Source organism: Galeopterus variegatus, unplaced genomic scaffold, assembly GCF_000696425.1.
Source record: "Galeopterus variegatus unplaced genomic scaffold, G_variegatus-3.0.2 Scaffold20, whole genome shotgun sequence".
Lineage (NCBI taxonomy): Eukaryota > Metazoa > Chordata > Mammalia > Dermoptera > Cynocephalidae > Galeopterus > Galeopterus variegatus.
Window position 1 is genome coordinate 367,290 of NW_007726131.1, and position 21,062 is coordinate 388,351.

The 21,062-nt window shown below is 34.3% G+C and overlaps 1 protein-coding gene across 6 annotated transcripts in view; it reads left to right on the top strand.

Moving 5' to 3' along the window:
* Positions 1–21,062, top strand: part of NAMPT (nicotinamide phosphoribosyltransferase) — a 43,296-nt gene that overhangs the window by 13,303 nt on the left and 8,931 nt on the right. For 5 of the 6 annotated variants that reach the window (XM_008567876.1, XM_008567870.1, XM_008567863.1 and 2 more), the window contains 6 exons: positions 4,672–4,830; positions 5,397–5,533; positions 9,961–10,186; positions 11,932–12,051; positions 16,707–16,847; positions 18,617–18,751. In XM_008567876.1, the coding sequence (XP_008566098.1) occupies positions 4,672–4,830; positions 5,397–5,533; positions 9,961–10,186; positions 11,932–12,051; positions 16,707–16,847; positions 18,617–18,751 (918 nt within the window). The remainder of the gene's footprint in view (positions 1–4,671; positions 4,831–5,396; positions 5,534–9,960; positions 10,187–11,931; positions 12,052–16,706; positions 16,848–18,616; positions 18,752–21,062) is intronic. The other variant, XM_008567881.1, reaches the window with a different exon arrangement.

A 21,062-nucleotide genomic window follows, 5' to 3' on the forward strand; every position in this document is an offset into this window, starting at 1 on the left:
AGGGTACATTATGGGCTATTCATATTGTAAGCCTATTTTTATTTTTCTTGCATGTATGCCTAAGTGGTCATGTTTTCACATAATCACAGTTTTGATGATAATCTCCTAATTTCTCAGTAATATAATATACATTTTTATCTATAGGAAGAAATACCCTAGAAAGCAATTATAATAATACCACCTTACTATCTGAGAGGTGTTTACTTAGTTCTTACTACTGACTCTTTAATTAGTTTGTTGGTTAAACTAATTTGTTGTTGTGTTGTAAAATAATACAGTTGAGATTTACTTACAAAGACTGAAAAAGTTTTTGAAAAAGTAAGAGGTACAAAAATATGTTTGAAATACATTTTGCTAAATGGACAGGAGATTAAAAACATGCATTAGACTCTTGATGGGCCATCAACTTACTATTATAGGCTCAGAAAAAAACTGTACAGTTAACTAAAGGTTTTAAATAGTTTATACCATATACATGCATTAAAACTGAATTACCTGAACTCTAAGTAAGTAAAAGAGAATGTATCTTACTAGTTTTAATGCAATTGTTATAGTGTTTGTACTGGCAAATATTTGATTTTGAGGGGATAATGTTATAAAAACATGAGTACAGGAGTTCTTAACCACATCATCCAGGCTAGCCTTTAATGCCAAAAGTTCCCAGACAGGTAATAAATGTTATTTAGAGAATTTGTCATCTGTGGATAAGCTTTTTTTTTTTTTTTTTAAAGTTTTCTGACTGAAGATTTGGTCAATAACTATTGTTCCCTTATGTCTAATTGAATTTGCCTAAAGCAGATATTTATTTATGGGATTTATGGGAATGGAGAACTAGTTACCATTGCACCTTGCTTGGTGTACAGTTTCCTTTATCCTCTTCTGAAAGAGAAAAAACACTGGCCTTAGAAAGAATTTTTTGATTTTTTTAATAACTATTATTTTTGGTGTATTCACTAAGAAATCATAAAGTAAAAAGTTTTATATCAAGATATCTTAGAGTGGTAGTTTGTGAGCAAATACATAAATATCATTTTTTAGTAAAATAAACACAAATCCAATATGGGATTGTTAGATTTTTGTTTTAAAAAAACATACATAGACCCTGGTTTTTAGTTGCTTATAACCTGAAACAGAATTTATATTGAGTTTACCTTCTTTCTACTAATATATATTATTTTAAGTTATTTCAATCCTAGGTGGGTATTTTTATCCAAGGCACAAGAATTTTATGGTCTGGTACTATCTCTTATTGTAGTTTCTGATAGGGCCTATGTTTTTTTAAAAACGTGTTTACTCTGAATACCAGGTCTCCAGAATAGACTTTATCATAGTCACTTTGTGACTTTCTTTATGGGCAGAGGAAATGCATCCTATTCTTATCAATTTCCAGCCCTAAATTTACCACCTTGTGGTCAAAATCTGTTACCAGACCCAACAAACTTATTTATAAACTTGAAGACGTTCATCAGGCAGTCCTTGATTTAAAACATTTTAAATAATAGCACCAAATAGTGTTTCTACCAATTCCCTTTCCTAGTATATGTTCAAAGTTATTAATAACTATTCATTGATTGTTATTCACGTAGTAGTAGTACACGGAATTTTAAAACACACCAAGCTTGTTGAATTACTTCATTAATTTTAGTATTGGTACTAGAAGAAACCTTAGTCCTTTTATCAGATTTCAAAACAAGTTTAAGAGAGCCTAGGAGTTTTGCAGAGGTGTCTCAGGCTTACAAAGGGGCTGAGGAGCAAGCATTTTGTTCTAAACTTACCCTTTTCTTCCACCAAAAAACTCAACCAAGCCTTTCTGCTATTAAGAAGAAAAGAAAAGATGATTTTAAAAACAATTACACCGATCAAATTATCCTCATTTCACAGACAGTGAAATTGAGCACTGAGAAGTGAGCAGACTGGTGAACGGAATAGGTGCAGCGCCCTTTTTACTGTACCCCACCACTTCCTAACATCCTTATCCTGCACAGTAGAATAATAAAAACCATTCTGAAAGGAAATTACAGGTTCATTTACTTTAGTCTCAGTTTTCAGCCAAACATTTTATCTTGATTTGTGTAAGCAAATTGCCGTTTTGGAAAAGTTTCCAACAAGGCCTACTTTATTAGACCTTGGATTAACCCAAACTAACTTGCCTTTTTTTCCCTTGCTTACACCTACAGTGATCTTTTTTAAAGGGCAGTGATTTTATTAAGAGTATTATTTAAGCTGATTTTGTTGGACTATGGAAAGGAAATGGTGATGTGAAGGATCACTGTGTCTGATAGTTATTTCTCTCCTTCCCTGGCATTTTTTGAGGGGTAAGGTCAATCTTCTATTTTTATAACTCAACTAGAGTTTTTCACATTATGTTTTATATCTTTCTCATACTCCTAGATAATATCAATATTTGAGTTGAATTAAAATGTGAGTTGATTGAATTAAATTCAGAAAATGAATATTGATTAAGTACCAGCTATATACCAAAAAAATGCTGGGCATAGAAATTAGAGTAAGATATATCTCATTTAAGGGCCTTTGAGGGAGAGGTGGCAATTCCTTTTTAACTAACCACTAATATCATTAAGAATTAATGCTGAATTGGCAGCAGAAAAATAGACAGTTTTATCTAAGGAATTATAAAATGGAAAATTAATAAGCTTTTTTTTTTCTTAGAGGAGGAAGAGCTGAGGAAATGGCGTGGTGTTCTTAGAATGACAGATAGTCCAATGGGGACTTCAGTGTAAAAGTGAAAAATATAGGAGAGAAACCTTTAGATGGTGAACAGGGCAAGATTATGGAAGGCCTCAAATTCTATATGAATTGGCTTTTCCATGCCTGTGGACAGATGGCCATTAAAGGGTTTTAAGGAATCATGCAACCTGAATAAAACTTGCTTTAGCATGATTACCAGTGACAATATGAAGCATAAATCAGATAGGCTAAAGATTAGAGGTAGGATAATAATGGGCATTGGAAAAGGATAAAAATTAATTTCAGAAGCAGAACGGTCAGAGATTAGAGGTTATTGGTTATAGAGTTTAAGTTAAGAATCGTATCAGTTATCTGTTATGTAAAAAACTACCCCCAAAACGTAGTGGCTTAGAACAACTTTTATTTCTCATGATTCTATGGTTTACTGGATGGTTCTCTGCTGGTCTTGCTTGGACTTAAATATCTGCATTCAGCCAGGGCTAGATATCTAAAATGGCCTCACTCCCATGTCTGAGTCCACAGCTCAGATAGCTGGGACTACTGGGCTTCACTTCATAACTTAGTTTTCTTCATAGCATGGTAGTCTTGGGGTTCTGAGAGAACAAGAGTAGAAAGCTGCAAAACCTCTTGAAACTGGGGCTTAGAAATCACACAGCCTGACGTTCACCATATTCTGTTGGTCAAAAGCAAATCATATTACAGTCCAGAATGAAGGGATGAGGAAATAGACTCCATTTCCTGATGAAAGGAGCTGCAGAGGCCATATTTAATCAATCATAGGAGTCTGACACTACAGTTTTATTCTTTTGAGATCACCAGATTGGCAAGTCCAAGGTTAAATAATCTTTTTGTTTTTACTTGTTTTATTTATTGATCACTTAGCTGGTATTCAGTAAAAGCTTGATTTGTAAAATTTAATTAAGAAATTACATATCTTTTTTGGTTCAGCTCGTTGTTGTCATCTTAGCAGCTCTTTCTAAAGCATATTTGAAGCTGTTTCTAATAGCATACTATCTGATTTATAAAATAAAATTGAAAGTTATGAGAGGAAGTGAATTCCCAAGCCATACTAATTAACATGGTTGCTGTGATTAAGCATCAGACTTTCTTTGGAGTTTCCTGGAAGCCAAAAAAAAAAAAAAAGAAAACCAAGGAACAATTCTTATCAGAAAGTAGTAAACTAGCAATTCTTCCATTTCCTTATTTAGGAACTTATATAATAGTCACTGAATTACAAAATAGACAGTGACCTTGGAGGTGTATAGAATATGCAGAAATGTCTCATGTGACTTTCTTATAATAACCTCCGATAAAATCTAAGGACATAAAGCATAATTCAGTGAATAGAATTCTCTAGTGCCAAGCTATAGTGTCTCAAGTATATAACTGACCAGTAGTCATATCAGATCCAGCAAAAAATTAGATCCAAGACCACCTAGAGGAATAAATGAATAACTTCTTTGGAACAATACTATTCAAGGTGTAATTCATGGACCAGTGCTGGTCCATGACCTGTTTGATGCAGGTCCACATTAAGTACAGAAGTCAAGAATAAGCATTTTGAAATTATGGCAATTTGACAGTACCTCAACAGCCAAATGTGAATGTACTTTATAAAACTATCAATCCATGACAGATTGAAAATCTAACAAAAAGAGTTGGTCCTTCACCATAAATAGTCTTTCAAAATATTATTTGCTTCTTTGGAGCTTTTGATAGAAACTTGTAATTTGAAGGTCTCTGTCAGTAAGGGCCTGATGTGCTTATTTTTTTGGCTGCTGATTTGAGAGCTGAGCTATGTACTATATCTGGAATGTACACTGTAGGCATCCTGCTGTATAGTTGAGTGTCTAATTAATATTTATAATAGAAGTCCAGGACATACCTCCCGAGAAAGCTAGGATTTTCCTCAGAAAGAACCATTTTATGTATTAATATTTGTGGTTAATTTTGTTACTACAGACCATTCTTGTTCAGTCCTGGTATCCAATCACAGTGGCCACAAATTCTAGAGAACAGAAGAAAATATTGGCCAAATATTTGTTAGAAACTTCTGGTAACTTAGGTGGTCTGGAATACAAGTTACATGATTTTGGCTACAGAGGAGTCTCTTCCCAAGAGGTAAGAAACTGAAACAAACCTCACTTAATAAAATGTTGATTGCCAGTTACAGTATCCACTATGAACTTTTGGGGATCTTAATTGGGATTGATGTTGGTTCTAAGTAGGCTGCATTTTGAAATTCCAAACACTTAGTCAACAGATATACATAGTAAGTACCTACTATGTGTCGGTCTCTGTTCAATGTGCACGGGATATAGCCTTCAACAAATGTCACTGTCCTTTATATATTGGATGGATGGTTGGATAGAAAGACAGACAGAGACAGACATAATAAATATATCAGATATCAATGCTACAGAGAAGCTCAAGGCAGGGTAAGGGAAGGGGAGGCACTATTTAATAGGTCTCCTTGAGGAAGTAATAGTTGAATCCTTAAATATTTAGGAAAAACTGAATCTTTGTCATAAGAACTACTGTCACTGATGATAGTTAAATATCTAAGACTAGCTGAAGACAATAATTCCCTTGGGAGCTATGCTGTATACTTTAAATAGGGGTTTTTCTTTTTTGGAGAATGCAGGGGTATTTGGGTTTATGGTTGATTTTTTTTTCCCCCCCTTCAGACTGCTGGCATAGGAGCATCTGCTCATTTGGTTAACTTCAAAGGAACAGATACAGTAGCAGGAATTGCTCTAATTAAAAAATATTATGGAACAAAAGATCCTGTTCCAGGCTATTCTGTTCCAGCAGCAGAACACAGGTAAAATTCTGTTTGTTTTCATCCTCCTATTATCTAATCATTTGTTTTTTAAAACTACTAATTTTTTTTACTCTTGTATTTGTAACTCAGCTATATTTTGTTTAACTACAGAGCCAAGTACTACAGTAAATCTTCATAACTTAAGCAATACACATTTAGAATTTATACTTTGTATAATAATTTATATCAGGGAGGTAGAGAACTTTCAACTATCCTGGAAGAAACAATTTAAGAGTTTTTTTTCCAATGCTTATATTGCTATATGCATTTTATTTTAAGGGATTTTTTTCTCAATTGCTATGTGCAGATAGGTTTTCATCATTATATTATGTCTAGAAGCATTCACTATAAATGCTGTTCTTGTTTTTCTCTTTCCCCACTTTTCTACATGACCTCACCTATCTTAGCCCTGGAAATTATCATCTGGACCCAGTACCTTTAATTGTCAGAGAACACTAAGACCTTTTAATGAAAGAAAGAGTGTTCAGTTTCTTTTTGTCCTTCCTTATCTGCTTTTTCAAAACCATTTTTAGTTAAACTGGAAGGAAATTATAATCTAGGCTGCAGCTCCTCTGGTCCTAGAGTTAATTTATTGAAAATAAAAGAAAGAAAGAAAATAAGTGGAGTTTTTAAAATGTATGTCAAACCTTATTTCTGGTTCTTATAACAAAATTACTTATTACAGTCATTTGAGAATGTTTAAGTTCTAATGATACTTGAAAGTTGCAGGGTGCTAAAACCAGCAGTGAGTTCAAAATAAAGCTGAGCATTGTTGTTATTACTATTATTTGATGCATATTAATTGACCAGCTTTCATATGCAAGGCAGTCTGAATGCTGCATGGGGGTAAAGAGAGAGACAAAAAACTGACCCTATCTCTAGATAAAAATAATACATTAGTAAACCATCTGCTCTGTTAAATACTTTTAAAGAGGTACAGGTAAAGTGCTGTAGTGGTACAAGGGAAGGAAAGGCAGGATTATATTCCAATGGCAGGATCAGGAGAGCTTTTATAGAGATACATGTAAAATCTCGATTTCTTGAAGGAAGGGTAAAATTTAATGGCAGACCTGGGCAATCATTTGTTCTTGGAGTAAATATTTCTTGCATGTTTACTGTGTGTCAGGCATTGTGGTAAATGAGCAAGAGTGAAAGAGAGTGTGACTGTGTTTAGGTAATAAGGGCTGAAACATAGAGATTTTGTAGGAAACATAAGGCAGACTAAGAAGACAGGTTAAAGTTACTAAGGGCCCTCAAATTCATTTTGACATTGAATGTTAACTATGTGTACATCATGCTAGGTTATTCTTAGTTAGGCATTTTCAAATTGGAGCAGGCACTGAAGTTTTTGAACAAAGAAGTAGTTACCAGAAAAACATTTTAGGAGATTATTTTGGTAGCAGAATATCCTATGGATTGATAAAAGGAAAACCAGAAGTTAGTTAGGCTTTATAGGAAGCTACTGCAACAGTCTTGAGATGATGAGGTACAGAACCAAATGGCTAAATAAACAAAAAGAAGTAGATAAACGTGAGCAATGGCTTGGGAGATAAAATTGTTCAAACTTGGCAGTTTGAGTTGGAGCTCAGTACAGAGAAGATTCAGCTAACATTTATGACCATTGCAATATCAGTATGGCCTTGTTAAACATTTTTATTTACAATTTTCAAGACTAGTGAGCTCAGAAAATAAGGGTGTCATTAACAGATAAGAATTTTAGCATTGGAATATTTCTGTTTTGGACTTAGATGTACATCTTTTAAAAATTTAATGTGGAATGCACATAGACCCTTCACAGATGGTTTTGTTTCAAAGCAGTAACATGAGTGTACCATAAATCTGAAAATAAGGGTGATATCATAAAGATAAGGACATTGAATGTGCGTGCAGAGTTAAAATTCACTTTATTTTTATGGTTCTTATAATATTTACTGCCTTTGTAAATTTGACTCCCTAATATCTAAGAATACTTAAGATGTTCTTAAAAGAAATATCTTTTAAACGGTAGTGTAGTATAGTGAAAAGAGCATTGGATTGAAAGTTGGGAAACCTGAGTTGACCCTACAGCTGACATAGTGGGTGGCCTTGGGCAAGTCACTTATCTCTCTCTTCTTCAGCTCCTCCATCCAGCCAGACAAAAAGAGGAGCTAAAATTTTGTGTCTCTAACATCAGAAAGTTATTGAGGATAAATAAGCTAACATCTAAAATAACTTTAAGATAAGAGAATCTATGATTTAGAGCATTACCATTATTATAAATATTTCTTTAAAGAATATATAAATCTGGATTTAGAAATACTCAGTTACATAAATATGTTTCCTCAAACTTTGGAAAGGTATCAAATTTAATTTGATGCTTGAAATTGGGATAGGAGCATGGGCAGAATTCATTGAACAAACATTTATGACCTCCATATACCAAATACTGTACTAGAAGCATAGATGTTATGATTGGATTATGCAGAGGGTACTATAGGATGTATTTATGGGGGGATGATGACATGAAGATATTCAACTTCCTACCTAACAAAGTGGATCTGAAGCCACGAAGAAAGCCATGGTCTAAGGTACAGGTATTGGAAACCCTCAACACCAGGGTATTTTTGAAAACTTTGAGTGTTTCATGTAGGTTGTGTTATAGAAAGAGACAAGCGCTCGGGTCAGAGCCATGAGAAATGTGACATTTAACAGGTTAGATTGAAGAAGGAGAACACAGCATCTGGGAGAGACTGATGAGGAATCATAGAAATAGAAGAAAAAAATTGAAATATTGGAGATGTCATTGAAGTCAAGGAAAAGAAAGCTTCAGGGAAGTTCAGAGGCCGTGGAGAAAGCAAGTAAGATGAGGACTGAAAATTGACAATTAAGTTTGCTAGACATAATACACACAAGCAGCAGTTAGATGACTACTGATAGAACTTTACTGAACAACTGCATAAGTAATGACCTCTAACAGCAGGAGTTCATTTTTACATTGTAAAGCTCTCTAGTGTTGGTATTCATTGAGCTTAATCCTCTCCATTATAAAGAGGACAGTAGCAATTCTGAATATGAAAAAGGGGCTTCTTTTCGTCCATATCTTAGTTTTCCCTTTAGCCTGCAGATGCTTGTGTGAAGTAGAGAACCGAGTCTCATAGCTACTGGCGGCTTCTGTGGTTGTTAGGAAGTGTTGACTGTTAAATGAGTTTTGTGTAAACAGACTCTCATTTTGGACAAGAGCAGTCTCTGGGTAGCTTAGTCTTTATAGCCTTGAAGTATACATGCTCAGCTACCCCCCAGCATACCATAGACAGATGAGAAAAGGTGTTTTACTCCAGTCCTTTAGAAAAGAAATTGTATAAAGTGGCAATCAGACACCAATGAGTAGGACTCTTTGAACAGTTTGGAGTTAACTTTACACCTACATGGGCTTTATAATAAGGAATGGGCTATCTTCCTTTCCATTATTTTACAGAGGAGAACAAGGTAGAGGCAGAGATGAAAATTAGAAAAATTGCTTGGCATAAGGAAATAGTAATAATTTTCAAATTTATTTTTTAAGTTCTAATTTAGAATTTTAAAATTTACCTACAGTATATATTAACCAGCAAATACTTAAAATTATATATTGAGTATTAATCTATTCAATAAGAAGAGCCAATACTGAGGACATGGCAAAAATCACTATACCATTCTTGTTTAGCAGAAACTCTCATACTTGATTTCCTGTCTTAATTATGTTTTGCTCAAACTATTGTGTTTTGCTCAAAATATTAAAAATGCTTATTCCCAGGGAATATATTAATTAGTAGTAGATAATCTATAAATAAAGTAAATGACTGCCTGTTACTGGCTATTTGAAGATATAACAGGTAAAGGGTTAGTTGAAAATACATATATATAGTATAGTATAAATAATTGCCTAAGTAATTACCTCTAAGTGTAAGATTTTGAAAGGTAAAAAAGACAAAATGTACATTCCTGCTATTATTGGTATAGGTTTCAAAAATTCACAGAAGGGAGCTAAGTGCTTGCATTGCCTACCAAAATAATGGAAATATGTATTCATTCTTTCTAACATCTTGGCATAAAGTATAGAGGGCATTTAGCAAGTGCTTTTTACCTCACTGATTTTAAATGAAGAGATTCAGGAATATCAGAAAACACACAGTCGTTTATAATTAGTTGAATATGACTTAAGAGCTAAGTAACTTAATAACTGTTGAAGAGGAATAACGTTACTTATAGTATTAAAAACAAATTGACAAAGGAGTGGTTTGGCCCAGATATTCCATTTGCTTTATGATGTACGTTCATTGAACTATATCACTCACCTTCTCTGTGATGTTGATGGTATAGTATAGTAAGCATAAGACATGATTTGCAGTGATTCAGGAATAGATAATGTGTCTGCCTAAGTAAATATGTATTTTTATTTTGTTTTCTAGTACCATAACAGCTTGGGGGAAAGACCATGAAAAAGATGCTTTTGAACATATAGTAACACAGTTTTCATCAGTGCCTGTATCTGTGGTCAGCGATAGCTATGACATTTATAATGCGTGTGAGAAAATATGGGGTGAAGATCTAAGACATTTAATAGTATCAAGAAGTACAGAGGCACCACTAATAATCAGACCTGATTCTGGAAACCCTCTTGACACTGTATTAAAGGTAAATTTTAATATGTAATTTGATTATTAAAATGGCTGTAGACCAACTGCATCAATACTACTTTTAATTTCATTTATCCACAAACCATTTCAGTCAGAGCTATCTGAACTAATCCCTATATTTAAGAGTTGCAGCCCAGAGAGAGTAATAAATAGATTTGCCCAAGGTCACACAGTATTAGCAGAGAAAGTATAGCAAGAGTTATAGGTTATTTATATACTGTCAAGTAGGCAGTTTATGTACTATACATTTTCTACTTACCTTCAAAATTAATTAACAGCATTATCATTTTAATCAATCCTGTGATTTGGTTTTAGTCACCAAGTTTATATTTGTTGTCTGTTTCTTTTATCACAAATCATCGCTAGACCTTTGAAGTTGTTAGTACAAAAAAATATATTCATGGTGATGTGGAATTAAAATAATTTGAAAACATTTCAAGTAGTTGTTTAGAGATACTGTTGATTCTTAATGTAGCATTATTGCTTTTTTTTTTTTTAAGTGTTCAAGACTTGGTTTGCCTTTTTCAAAAAGCAATAATAAGAATAGTTATTTGATGCCTTGTACTAGAAAAATGTAGTAAGTGCTTTACATAAAATGTGTCATTTAATCTTTATAAAAAACTATGATAAATATTACTGTCTGTGCTATAGAAGGAGAAACAGGGGCTTTAAGAAGTTAAGGTAACTTGCTCAAGGTCACACACTGTAAAATAAGGAGCCAAGTATCCAATACAGGTCTCTGGCTGCACCCTTCCTACTTTACCACACTGTTTCTCAGCTAATGAGCAGATGATATTACTCCTTAAGAAAGGGGGACATAGAATCAAGGAGGTCTTTTCTTATTCGGTTAAATTATAGGCCAATCTGAAGGTCTTAGCCTGAAATATTTGGTTTTAGAAAACTTAACGGGTTTCACATTTTTACTGTTATCTAATAAAAATGTACACAGCTAGTTATAAGAACAAACTGAGTTATCAATATGGGATTTTCTGATTGTTAGAATCTTCAATTTCTTTAGCAAAAGGAAGTACTTTGGGAGAGGGGCGTTTCTTGTAGGTCTTCTGTGTCTCTGACCAAGCTTTCTGATAAATTTTAAATTTGTGTTTAAGTATTTCAGCTGCTATAGAACTTTCAGTAGTTAATGAATGAGTAGAATTATTTGCATATTATGCAATTTGTCTTTAATTAAGAGGAAAGGAGAACCTCAGAGAAAACCGTGGGTTATATATGTTTTATTTCCAGCTTCGTCTGCTTATCACAATTTCTCTGAACTTTGTGATTCAAGTGGATTTATATTTGAGGTATGTCAGACAGAATTAAACCAAACAAAACTATTGGGCACAAGCAGAATAAACCTAAATCAAAAGTATAATCTGAGATTGTTAAATGATGTTTTGTATACTAATTAAAAATATTATATTTATTGTTTTTTTCTCCTAGTATTAAGGATATTTTTCTTGAATCTGTATAATTTTAAAGATGTGAGGGAAAAAACGTGTTGAGCCTCTTTATGGTATAAATTGACTTGATAGGAAATAGCATTCCTGTTTCTCACATGATTAAAAGAGGTTGGGACCAAATTTTAGGTTTATACATAGTGTTAGAAAGTCATTTAAGTGATCCAATTAATTTTTATATTCTCAAGGTTGTCTAGCAAAGGAACATCATTTTTTTAACTTTGGAAACCTTTATATTTTTTTTCAGTTTCAGTTATTTGTATTGTTTGTGTATTTTTCCATACAGGTTTTGGATATTTTAGGTAAGAAGTTTCCTGTAACTGAGAACTCAAAGGGCTACAAGTTGCTGCCACCTTATCTTAGAGTTATTCAAGGGGATGGAGTAGATATTAATACCTTACAAGAGGTATGTGTTTTATATTAAAAGTTCCAATAAAGCAATCTTTATAATTTAGCTCCTTTTTATTAGTTTGATAAACAGCACATTAATAATTTCAATATAATTGTGAGTCTTTTCTGAAGTGTTTATGGTGATATGTGTCTTGTCTATGCATTGCTTAAAATTTAGAAATAACAGAAGCACCAGCCAAACCATACTTACTCCCCCAGTCCTCATTGGTCACACTGATGATGAGTCTAAAGTGTCACTATGAAACAAGAAAATGTCAGTCAAGGAATATTCTTTGTAATAGAAAACAAAAAGTATTGACTGTGCTCATATAGGCCTAGGTCTCAGTTTTATTAGAATGGTACTTTATGTACTCTAACAATGTAAAATTTGGATGATATAAATGGGTGCTTTTTCAGAATTATAGAATGGTTTGTCACTTCTAAATTAAGCATTTATTGTCATTACTATTATTGTTAGATTAAGCCAAATAGTATAACTGTTATATTACCTTAAAACTTTTGCCTCTTTTGTTTCCCAAATAAGCTTCTTAAGAGCTATAATTTCATTTTAATTAATACTTAAATACTCCATAAAAATTAAGACTATCACTAACATTATAATATAGACTCTCCAATTCTAAACCACTGACACTTTGATGTGTACCAGTCTTAGATGGTATACAGCTATGTAACACAAGTCATTAAAGGATGTCTCTGTTTGAAAGAGTGGTAATATTAGAGTAAGGTCAGTATCCAAATTATAAGTAGTTTGTTTTCCCAAGATTGATCTGAAAGGGAGAACTGTTGTATATAACAAACAATATTTCTGTGATTAAGTGTATTTAGAGTTCAAAAAGAGGGTGTCTGGACTAGATCTCTCTTGCAATAACAGAAATGAGGTTTCTTCCACCCACTTTGCCAAAATGCCTTGCCTAAGATTAGTGAGAACTCCCTTAGATTCTCTAATAACTTTGATGTTGGGACATTAGAGGTTTTCATGTGAAAAGGAAGAAAAAAATAGAAGAAAAGTCTTCAGTGAGAAGGGGGCGCCTTAAGTATAGAAATCTCAGCTGGCTCATTTAATTGTGGTTGTCCCCTTAGCTCAGCTGAACTGATGATTTCTTACCTTGGTATCCCTTAAGCACTATTACCCATTCCTACATTCAAGGCACTTTAACAGGTATCCTCACACACACTTCTCCCCTTTCAGATGAAGGAACATGGGCAAGGTACTCTACCCATTTCAGAAAACCTATTAGCCTGGTGTTCTTCCTGTTGCTTATGCCTTCCTTTCCTTGTTCCGGCAGTCAGCTGTTTAAGTTGGGTTGTTCAACCAGGAATTTGAACTTCCCTTTAAAAACCAAAGTCCTTTCGCTTTCTTTTCTTCTTGTTTTTTAAATAAACTTTGAGAATGTATATACATTTTTAAAGTTAAGAATCTGCTGAAAATTTGAACTAATTTTTTAACTACATGAACAAGAAGTTAAATATTAAGACAGATACTCTTTGGCCCTGGCGAAATGTTAAACAAAATAGAGAATTAAATAGTTCCGTGCTAATGCAAATGCACTCACAGGATATGGGAAGAATATCTTAAAGAAACTGGGCCTGTTGGTGTACCTAAAGGATAAAATACCTGATTTCTTCTAATTGGAGGAAGGTCAAAATGTTTTTAGGAGGAGGAAAAGGAATTTATTTAGCAATTTTGCTTTGTACATGTGCGAAATTAAATGCCTTAATTTTGACAAAATACCTGCTTTAGGGGCTGGCCTGTGGCTCACTCGGGACAGTGCGGTGCTGATAACACCAAGGCCACGGGTTCGGATCCCATATAGGGATGGCCGGTTTGCTCACTGGGTGAGCATGGTGCTGACAACACCAAGTCAAGGGTTAAGATCCCCTTACCGGTCATCTTTAAAACCAAACAAAACAAAACAAAATACCTGCTTTAGGGGCTGGCCTGTGGCTCACTCCGGACAGTGCCGTGCTGATAACACCAAGGCCACGGGTTCGGATCCCATATAGGGATGGCCGGTTTGCTCACTGGGTGAGCATGGTGCTGACAACACCAAGTCAAGGGTTAAGATCCCCTTACCGGTCATCTTTAAAACAAAACAAAACAAAACAAAATACCTGCTTTATTGAAATAATCGCCTTCTCTCCTTAACTATTAGTGCCTCACTCTTAGACTTTGCTGTTCACAGTCTTCCCTGTGACATCTCATGAGGTTTAGAGTGTAACCCCGCTCTAGGTTTTTGTGTTCTATTGTGTACCAAACTAAATCTGCTTATTTAAGAAAGGAGGCAAAAATCTCTTTTGTGTTGTACCAAATACAAAGTGTCTGTCTTCTCTTTCTGTTTATATTTCAGTTAGGGACTGACTCTTCCTGGGTATCACTGAAACCTCTCCACTGGAGTGGTTCATTAATAACATTAAAACAGTACTGAATTCTCAGAGTGGGCAAAAGGAAGATTTCTTTGCAGCCCCACATATTTTAAACATTTTTCTTCTCAGACTCAATTATATCTTATTCTGTGCATAGGTCAACACTTTTTTAAATTTGTTCCCCTTCAGCTATCCAGCTACTCTTTTCCTGGAATCCTTCCCTCATGTTTCCAAGAAATTTCCTCTGAGCATTATAAATTTGGTCTAGAGACATAGAAGATGTTGATTTTATGTAAATCTTAATGATGAGAACAAATTACTTTTTTTTTTTTTTTTTTTTTTTAAAGATGACCGGTAAGGGGATCTTAACCCTTGACTTGGTGCTGTCAGCACCACGCTCTCCCAAGTGAGCCATGGGCCGGCCCTCAGATTACTTTTTTGACTTATATATACATAAAATGCTGTAAAACCACTTGTAGATTGTAACACATGATCAAATGTATGGTCATGATAAGAAAAATAATTAAATCCTAGTGGCATAATATGACTCTTCTCATTTTGGTTAAGTTAGATGCTTTAGGTATGAAATATTAAAATGTATTATTCAGCAGAAGAGTAGTATCTAAGAGTAATATTTTATCAGTTCCTGTCTAATTGGATTTCCTTCTGATTTGTGTAAATGTTTTTAAATAGTCATTTTTCCCTAGTTCTATATTTTCCCATTAACAGAAAAATTCACTTCCATTTCAAATTATCTAAATTTTGCAACTTTTGGTGAAGAAACTTAGCCTGGTATATAGTGATATGATATTAGGCAATACTGTTCTTTTTCATTTCCTCATTATTGTACTTCTGGTGCATATCTAAAATCAGGTGATATTTTCTCTGTATTGTACTCAAACTACTTTATCTTCCATCTATCTCTTTTCCTTTCTTTCATTTTGCATTTGTTCAGTATTGAAATTTACTTTGTTCACAGTCATTTCAATGAAAAATAAATCTGAATTCAGGGACCTTGGGTTCAGTGACAATAACAAACACATGAAACTGGGTTCATGTACATCCTAATGGAATCATTTTAAATGATTAAACACATTTTATGTATTTCCACCGTGATTCTTTTAGTTAAAATGGTGTACATATAGTAGGAGAATTAGAGCATTGAGATTTAAAAAGAAAGTTGCATTTCTGAAAGGAAGGTGCTTTCTGGGGTTTTGGTTTTGGTTTTCCTTTGCAATGTTGAAAATAAAGAGAAAAAGTCAAGTCGAGATTATTGGTACGGGGGGGGGATAATGTAAATTTGCATTAATGATTCACATAAAGCTATTAAACTTGCTCATGATTTTCTAATCACTTCTGAAAGGTTTCTTTAAATAAAACAGAACAAGTTGCTTCCTTTTGAAGTTATAGGAATGGTTACTAAATTTCACTTTCCATCTTCTAGCATAAAAGTGATTGAATATGTTAAACAGGAAAACAGATGGTAGGTAAATAAAACCTACTTAGAAGATAAGAAATACAAATGACTTTGATAAACAGATCTTCAGTGTAGTTTTGTTCATACAGATCTCTCTGGCTGGCTTGTAGATAATCATTCTCCCCAAAATGATCTAAATGATAAATCTTAACACCCAGAGCATCTGTCTATAATTTTGTTTATGGCACTGTAGCACTAGCCAGAGTAAAATGACTCTACCAATATCTCAACTGTTATATACAGGAGAGAGTATTTTTTACTCTCTTGCCACCAATATCCATTGACTTTTACGTGTTCTGTTACGTATAACATGCAGTATGATGTGTAGTAACATACTAATGTGATTTATTAGTGAAGATTAGAGATGTTTCCAGAGTCTTGTAATTTGGGGCATATGTTTGGGTCCCATTGCTTGCGCTGCAGGTATCTGGGCAATAACATAAGGAGGTGGATGGGAAAAGTTGACACTAGTAACTTCAGGTATTATAGCCAATTTTTTTTCACTTTCATTTCCCTCCTCTCCCAACCCTAACCACAACAATGATAACACCACCACAAATTCAGGAACTGTGAATGAAATTCCCTCCTTCCACACATACCCCTCTCAGGCTGCCCTTTTTGGGGTAGGTAGGTCTTTAAGAAGAAAATGTGGAATATAACTTTGTCAAGGTCTTATTCTTATCTAATTATTGATTATGTTATAAAACTACTCTAGGATGCTTCATTCTTCAATATTGCCCTTTTAAAGTAACCTCCATCCTCTTCCAGGTTACATAGGTGTTTTTTCTTCTTCTTTTTAAATCTTCCAGATTGTAGAAGGCATGAAACAAAAAAAGTGGAGTATTGAAAATATTTCCTTTGGTTCTGGTGGAGCTTTGCTACAGAAGTTAACAAGAGATCTCTTGAATTGTTCCTTCAAGTGTAGTTATGTTGTAACCAATGGCCTTGGGGTATGTCCTTCAACTTCTACTCCTGTGTTAGTACCTTCTTTATGTATCTAGGTAGAGTGTGATTATTGAGTGCAATAGTCAAAGGATAATACGGTCCAGGACTATTAATGTGTTGTCAGGTTCTACTGACCTCAACTCAGAAACAAGGAAAGAAAGGAGATATTAGGTAATAACATGACTAAGGAGAAAAAAGAGACTTGTGAAAAGGAGGAACAATAATAGGAAGGATTTTTTAAAAGAGATAATGCAGGTTCAGTCATTTCCCACCTGCTTCAGTGTATTCCTTTGGATCAAAAAGTTGAGTGGGATTGTCAGTTAATCTAGCCATCGTATATGAGTATTATAAATAAGTGTATGAGAGCCGGCCCGTGGCTCACTCAGGAGAGTGCAGTGCTGATAATACCAAGACCATGGGTTTGGATCCCTATATAGGGATGGCCAGTTAGCTCACTTGGGAGAGCGTGGTGCTGACAACACCAAGTCAAGGGTTAAGATCCCCTTACCAGTCATCTTTAAAAAAAAAGAAAAGAAATGCAGACAATGATATCATAGATAGCTATCATAACTGAATTCAGTATGTTTAAATGTTAAGTAAAGATATGTAAAATGTAAGAAAAACTCAAATGTAACTTCTAGTGATGAAAACTACAATATCTGAGATGAAAAATATACTGGATTAGATTAACAGGAAATTAAGCACTTTAAAAGAAAGATTAAAGAATGTGAAGACACAGCAATAGAAACTATGGTGGAGTATGAGGTTCACATTGTGATACCAGAATCATGTTCCAGTAGTCATTGAACAGCTAGGCAGCTGAACAATCCCCCTAGCTTTTCCATAGCCCCTTGAGAACTGGGGATTCTGTGGAGCAAAGAGCAAGGGTGGGGGGATGCTAAGAACTCCTAATAATACCTGAGTTGGTTCCCTGCTTTAGTCTCTTAGGTCTTTTTCTGGAGAGTTCTGGGATAGACTCATTTATTGCTTCTTATTCCACTGCCATTCCTAGTTGCTTTTGTTACATTTTGCCTCCTATCTTTCTGATCCCAAAACAAAAATTCTATTCTCTTAAAATTCGCTCAAGTTTTTTGCTTCTGATAATAACAAAGTGACAATAAAAAGTAACAAAAGGGAAAGTTTAAAAAAAAGCCTTTACCTTAGTAATATTTTAGTTCTCACTCCAAAGAACTAGATATACTCATATTCCCTTGTTACTTTTTATTTTTACTTTGTTATTGTCAGAAGCAGAAGACAAGAGAACTTGAAGAGAGCAAATTTTTTCTTTTTTTGGCATAGTTGGGTTTTTTCAGTATCATGTGTATGCTATAATTAATATTAGCTTAATATGTATAATTAATATAACTTACTAATATGTATTATAGCATGTGTATGCGATAATTAAGCTAATATTAATTATAGCATACACGTGCTATCAAGGCAATTGGTAACATAAAAGGAGTTACTTTGAGGATTACATGTTAGAATCCTCAAAGACTTCCTACAAATGGTCTATTAGGTATTTTTCAGTGGTAAGATAGGATATCCAAGATTTGGGTTCTGTTTATACCTTTTTTCATAACAGAAGACTGTCCTTCAGAACAGGCAAAAGAAGTATGTTTCTAAAAGCCAGTTGTGGATTGTTTTAGTTATACCTATAAAGCACTTAAAACTTATATATAAATTATGTATACTTTTTTTTAAAGTGAGAAGTCTGTGGACATTTCTGATGATTGGTCTTCTATTTCTCTGATTTTCTTAATTTGGATTTCAGATTAATGTCTTCAAGGACCCAGTTGCTGATCCCAACAAAAGGTCCAAAAAGGGCCGATTATCTTTACACAGGACACCGGCAGGGAATTTTGTTACACTTGAGGAAGGAAAAGGAGACCTTGAGGAATATGGTCATGTATGTATCTATGCTGATTGATTTTTATTTTTTTATTTTGTTTTTTAACTTTGGGTTGGGCAGGGCCTGGCCAATACAGAGATCCAAACCCTTAACCTTGGTGTAATCAACACCGTGCTCTAACCAACTGAGCTAAACAGCCAGCCCAGATTTTATTTTTAGCAGTAGTAGGTTGGTGCTCTGAATTAATAAGAAAGGATGGTTTTATGTTGTATCTTATTTTTAAATTGTTTGGAGAACAGTATTTTTGTGGAGGACAAAGTAGTTTTATTGTAAAATGTACAGTTGCTGACTTGGCTTACCAAAATAAGTTGAAAAATGAGAAATTGCTAAATCGTAAATATGAGGACTTGCGTATACATTGGGTGAAATATTTTATAACATTCAAAAAAATTAAGGTTTTTTCAAATAGTGGCCAGCATGTTAGTGATTGATGACCTTCAACAGCTTATGTGTATTTGATCTTAATCATGCCATCAATTAACAGTGAATCATTTGAAGTGGCTCAGTTAAGAATACTGAAAAGGATGCTATTTTTACAAGTACTTCTCATAGCTACTTGTGATACAGTAAAACTTCGGTAATTTTAATATATAAAAAAGGGCTATCCAAATTCTAAAATGTCGAAGATAATCGTTTTTTTTTAAACTTAATAGTATCCAGTTCAGATGGTTTTCTTTAGTCTCATCTGATTCTCATAACAATGCTATAGGCTTTAAGAAAGGCAGATTATGTCATCTTAGTAATGTAAGATGTGATAACAAGGTGACTTGATTCAGATTACATAACCAGTAAATGGTGAAAGCTTGACTTAGCCAAATTTTCCGATTCATAATATGCTAAAGTAGTCCATGTAACGGCCATTTGCATACAAAGTACATTTATATTTGTGAACTCACATGTTATAAAATTTCTGGCTTTTAAGCCACTGGATTAAAAAAAAATCATTTTTAGAGGAAAACACTCATGAATATTCACATTATCAGAAAAGTTTACACTAAATATTAAACACACTAATTTATTCCTTTTACTTTGATTATATTATGTCAAATTAACATGCTACTTTGATTTTTAAGATTTTGAGCCAAAATTAATTAAATAAGTTTTTTTATTATCTTTAATGAAAAACATATAAATTGGTAAATCAAACTTTCAGAATTAAATCCTTTTGTATAGCTGTTAGGCAGTTCTTTGAATAGGCTTTACTTAACACTTGCAGCTACCAAGATTTTGCTGAATTAGTTTATCTCAGATGAACTAAAGTCACTTGAGACTAAGAGTAAAAGTGTAAGTGTAACTTTAAAAAGACATTGATTTTAACATTGATTTTAAGAGTATGTGAATGGGGCCGACCCCGTGGCGTGCTGGGAGTGCAGCGACGCTCCCGCCGCGGGTTCGGATCCTATATAGGAATGGCCGGTACGCTCACTGGCTGAGCGCGGTGCGGGCAACACCATACCAAGGGTTGCGATCCCCTTACCGGTCACGATAGAACATTTGAGGTAGTGATCAATTTATAATCATCGAGGCATTTTGACTTAAGAATAGGAACTAGCATTCCCTGAGAGATTATATTTAAATTTATGAGAGAAAATGCCACAGCTAGTGTGATTTGAAGCAACACAATGACAAAAATATTAGGTAATGACATATGCACCTCATGATGGAAAGTTACTACTATTATGGATTTTCCAGAGAAACTAGAGGCAGATAACTTCTCAGTGAACCAGGAGTGGCTCAACCAGACCCAAAGGGAATTTAGTCCTAATTCTCTTTATTTTTGTTACTCTTGTATCAAAAGGGTTACATTTAGCAGTGATTTCTGGAGTATACAGAGTCTTTACTCAGTCACTATGCGTTAGTCAAGAATTCAGTACCTGTTTTTGTTTGTTTTTGGTCTTTTGTGGTGTTTTAGGCCAAAATTTAGTGACTAGCAAATTTATTAAACTTCTTGGTTGATAACGTTTTATCAGCGTTGAGACTTTTGGCCAGGAACAAGGGAAGTTTGGCAGGCTTTCCTTGCTACACTGTCTCTAGTGATTGTCAGTGACAGTCAAAGTTCTCCTGGGCAACCAAGCATCTTCCACCTGAGAAAACAATGATCTGTCACTAGGTTTTTTGTTTTTCCTTTTAAGAAAACTGGTTTAAGAATATGGGGCCGGCCCGGTGGCGCACTGGATAGTGCGCCGCTTGGGAGCGTGGTGGTGCTCCCGCCCGAGGGTTCGGATCCCACATACAGACTGGTTCCCGCTCACTGGCTGAGCGAGGCGCGGGAGCAACACCGAGGTTTGCAATCCCGTTGCCGGTCCCC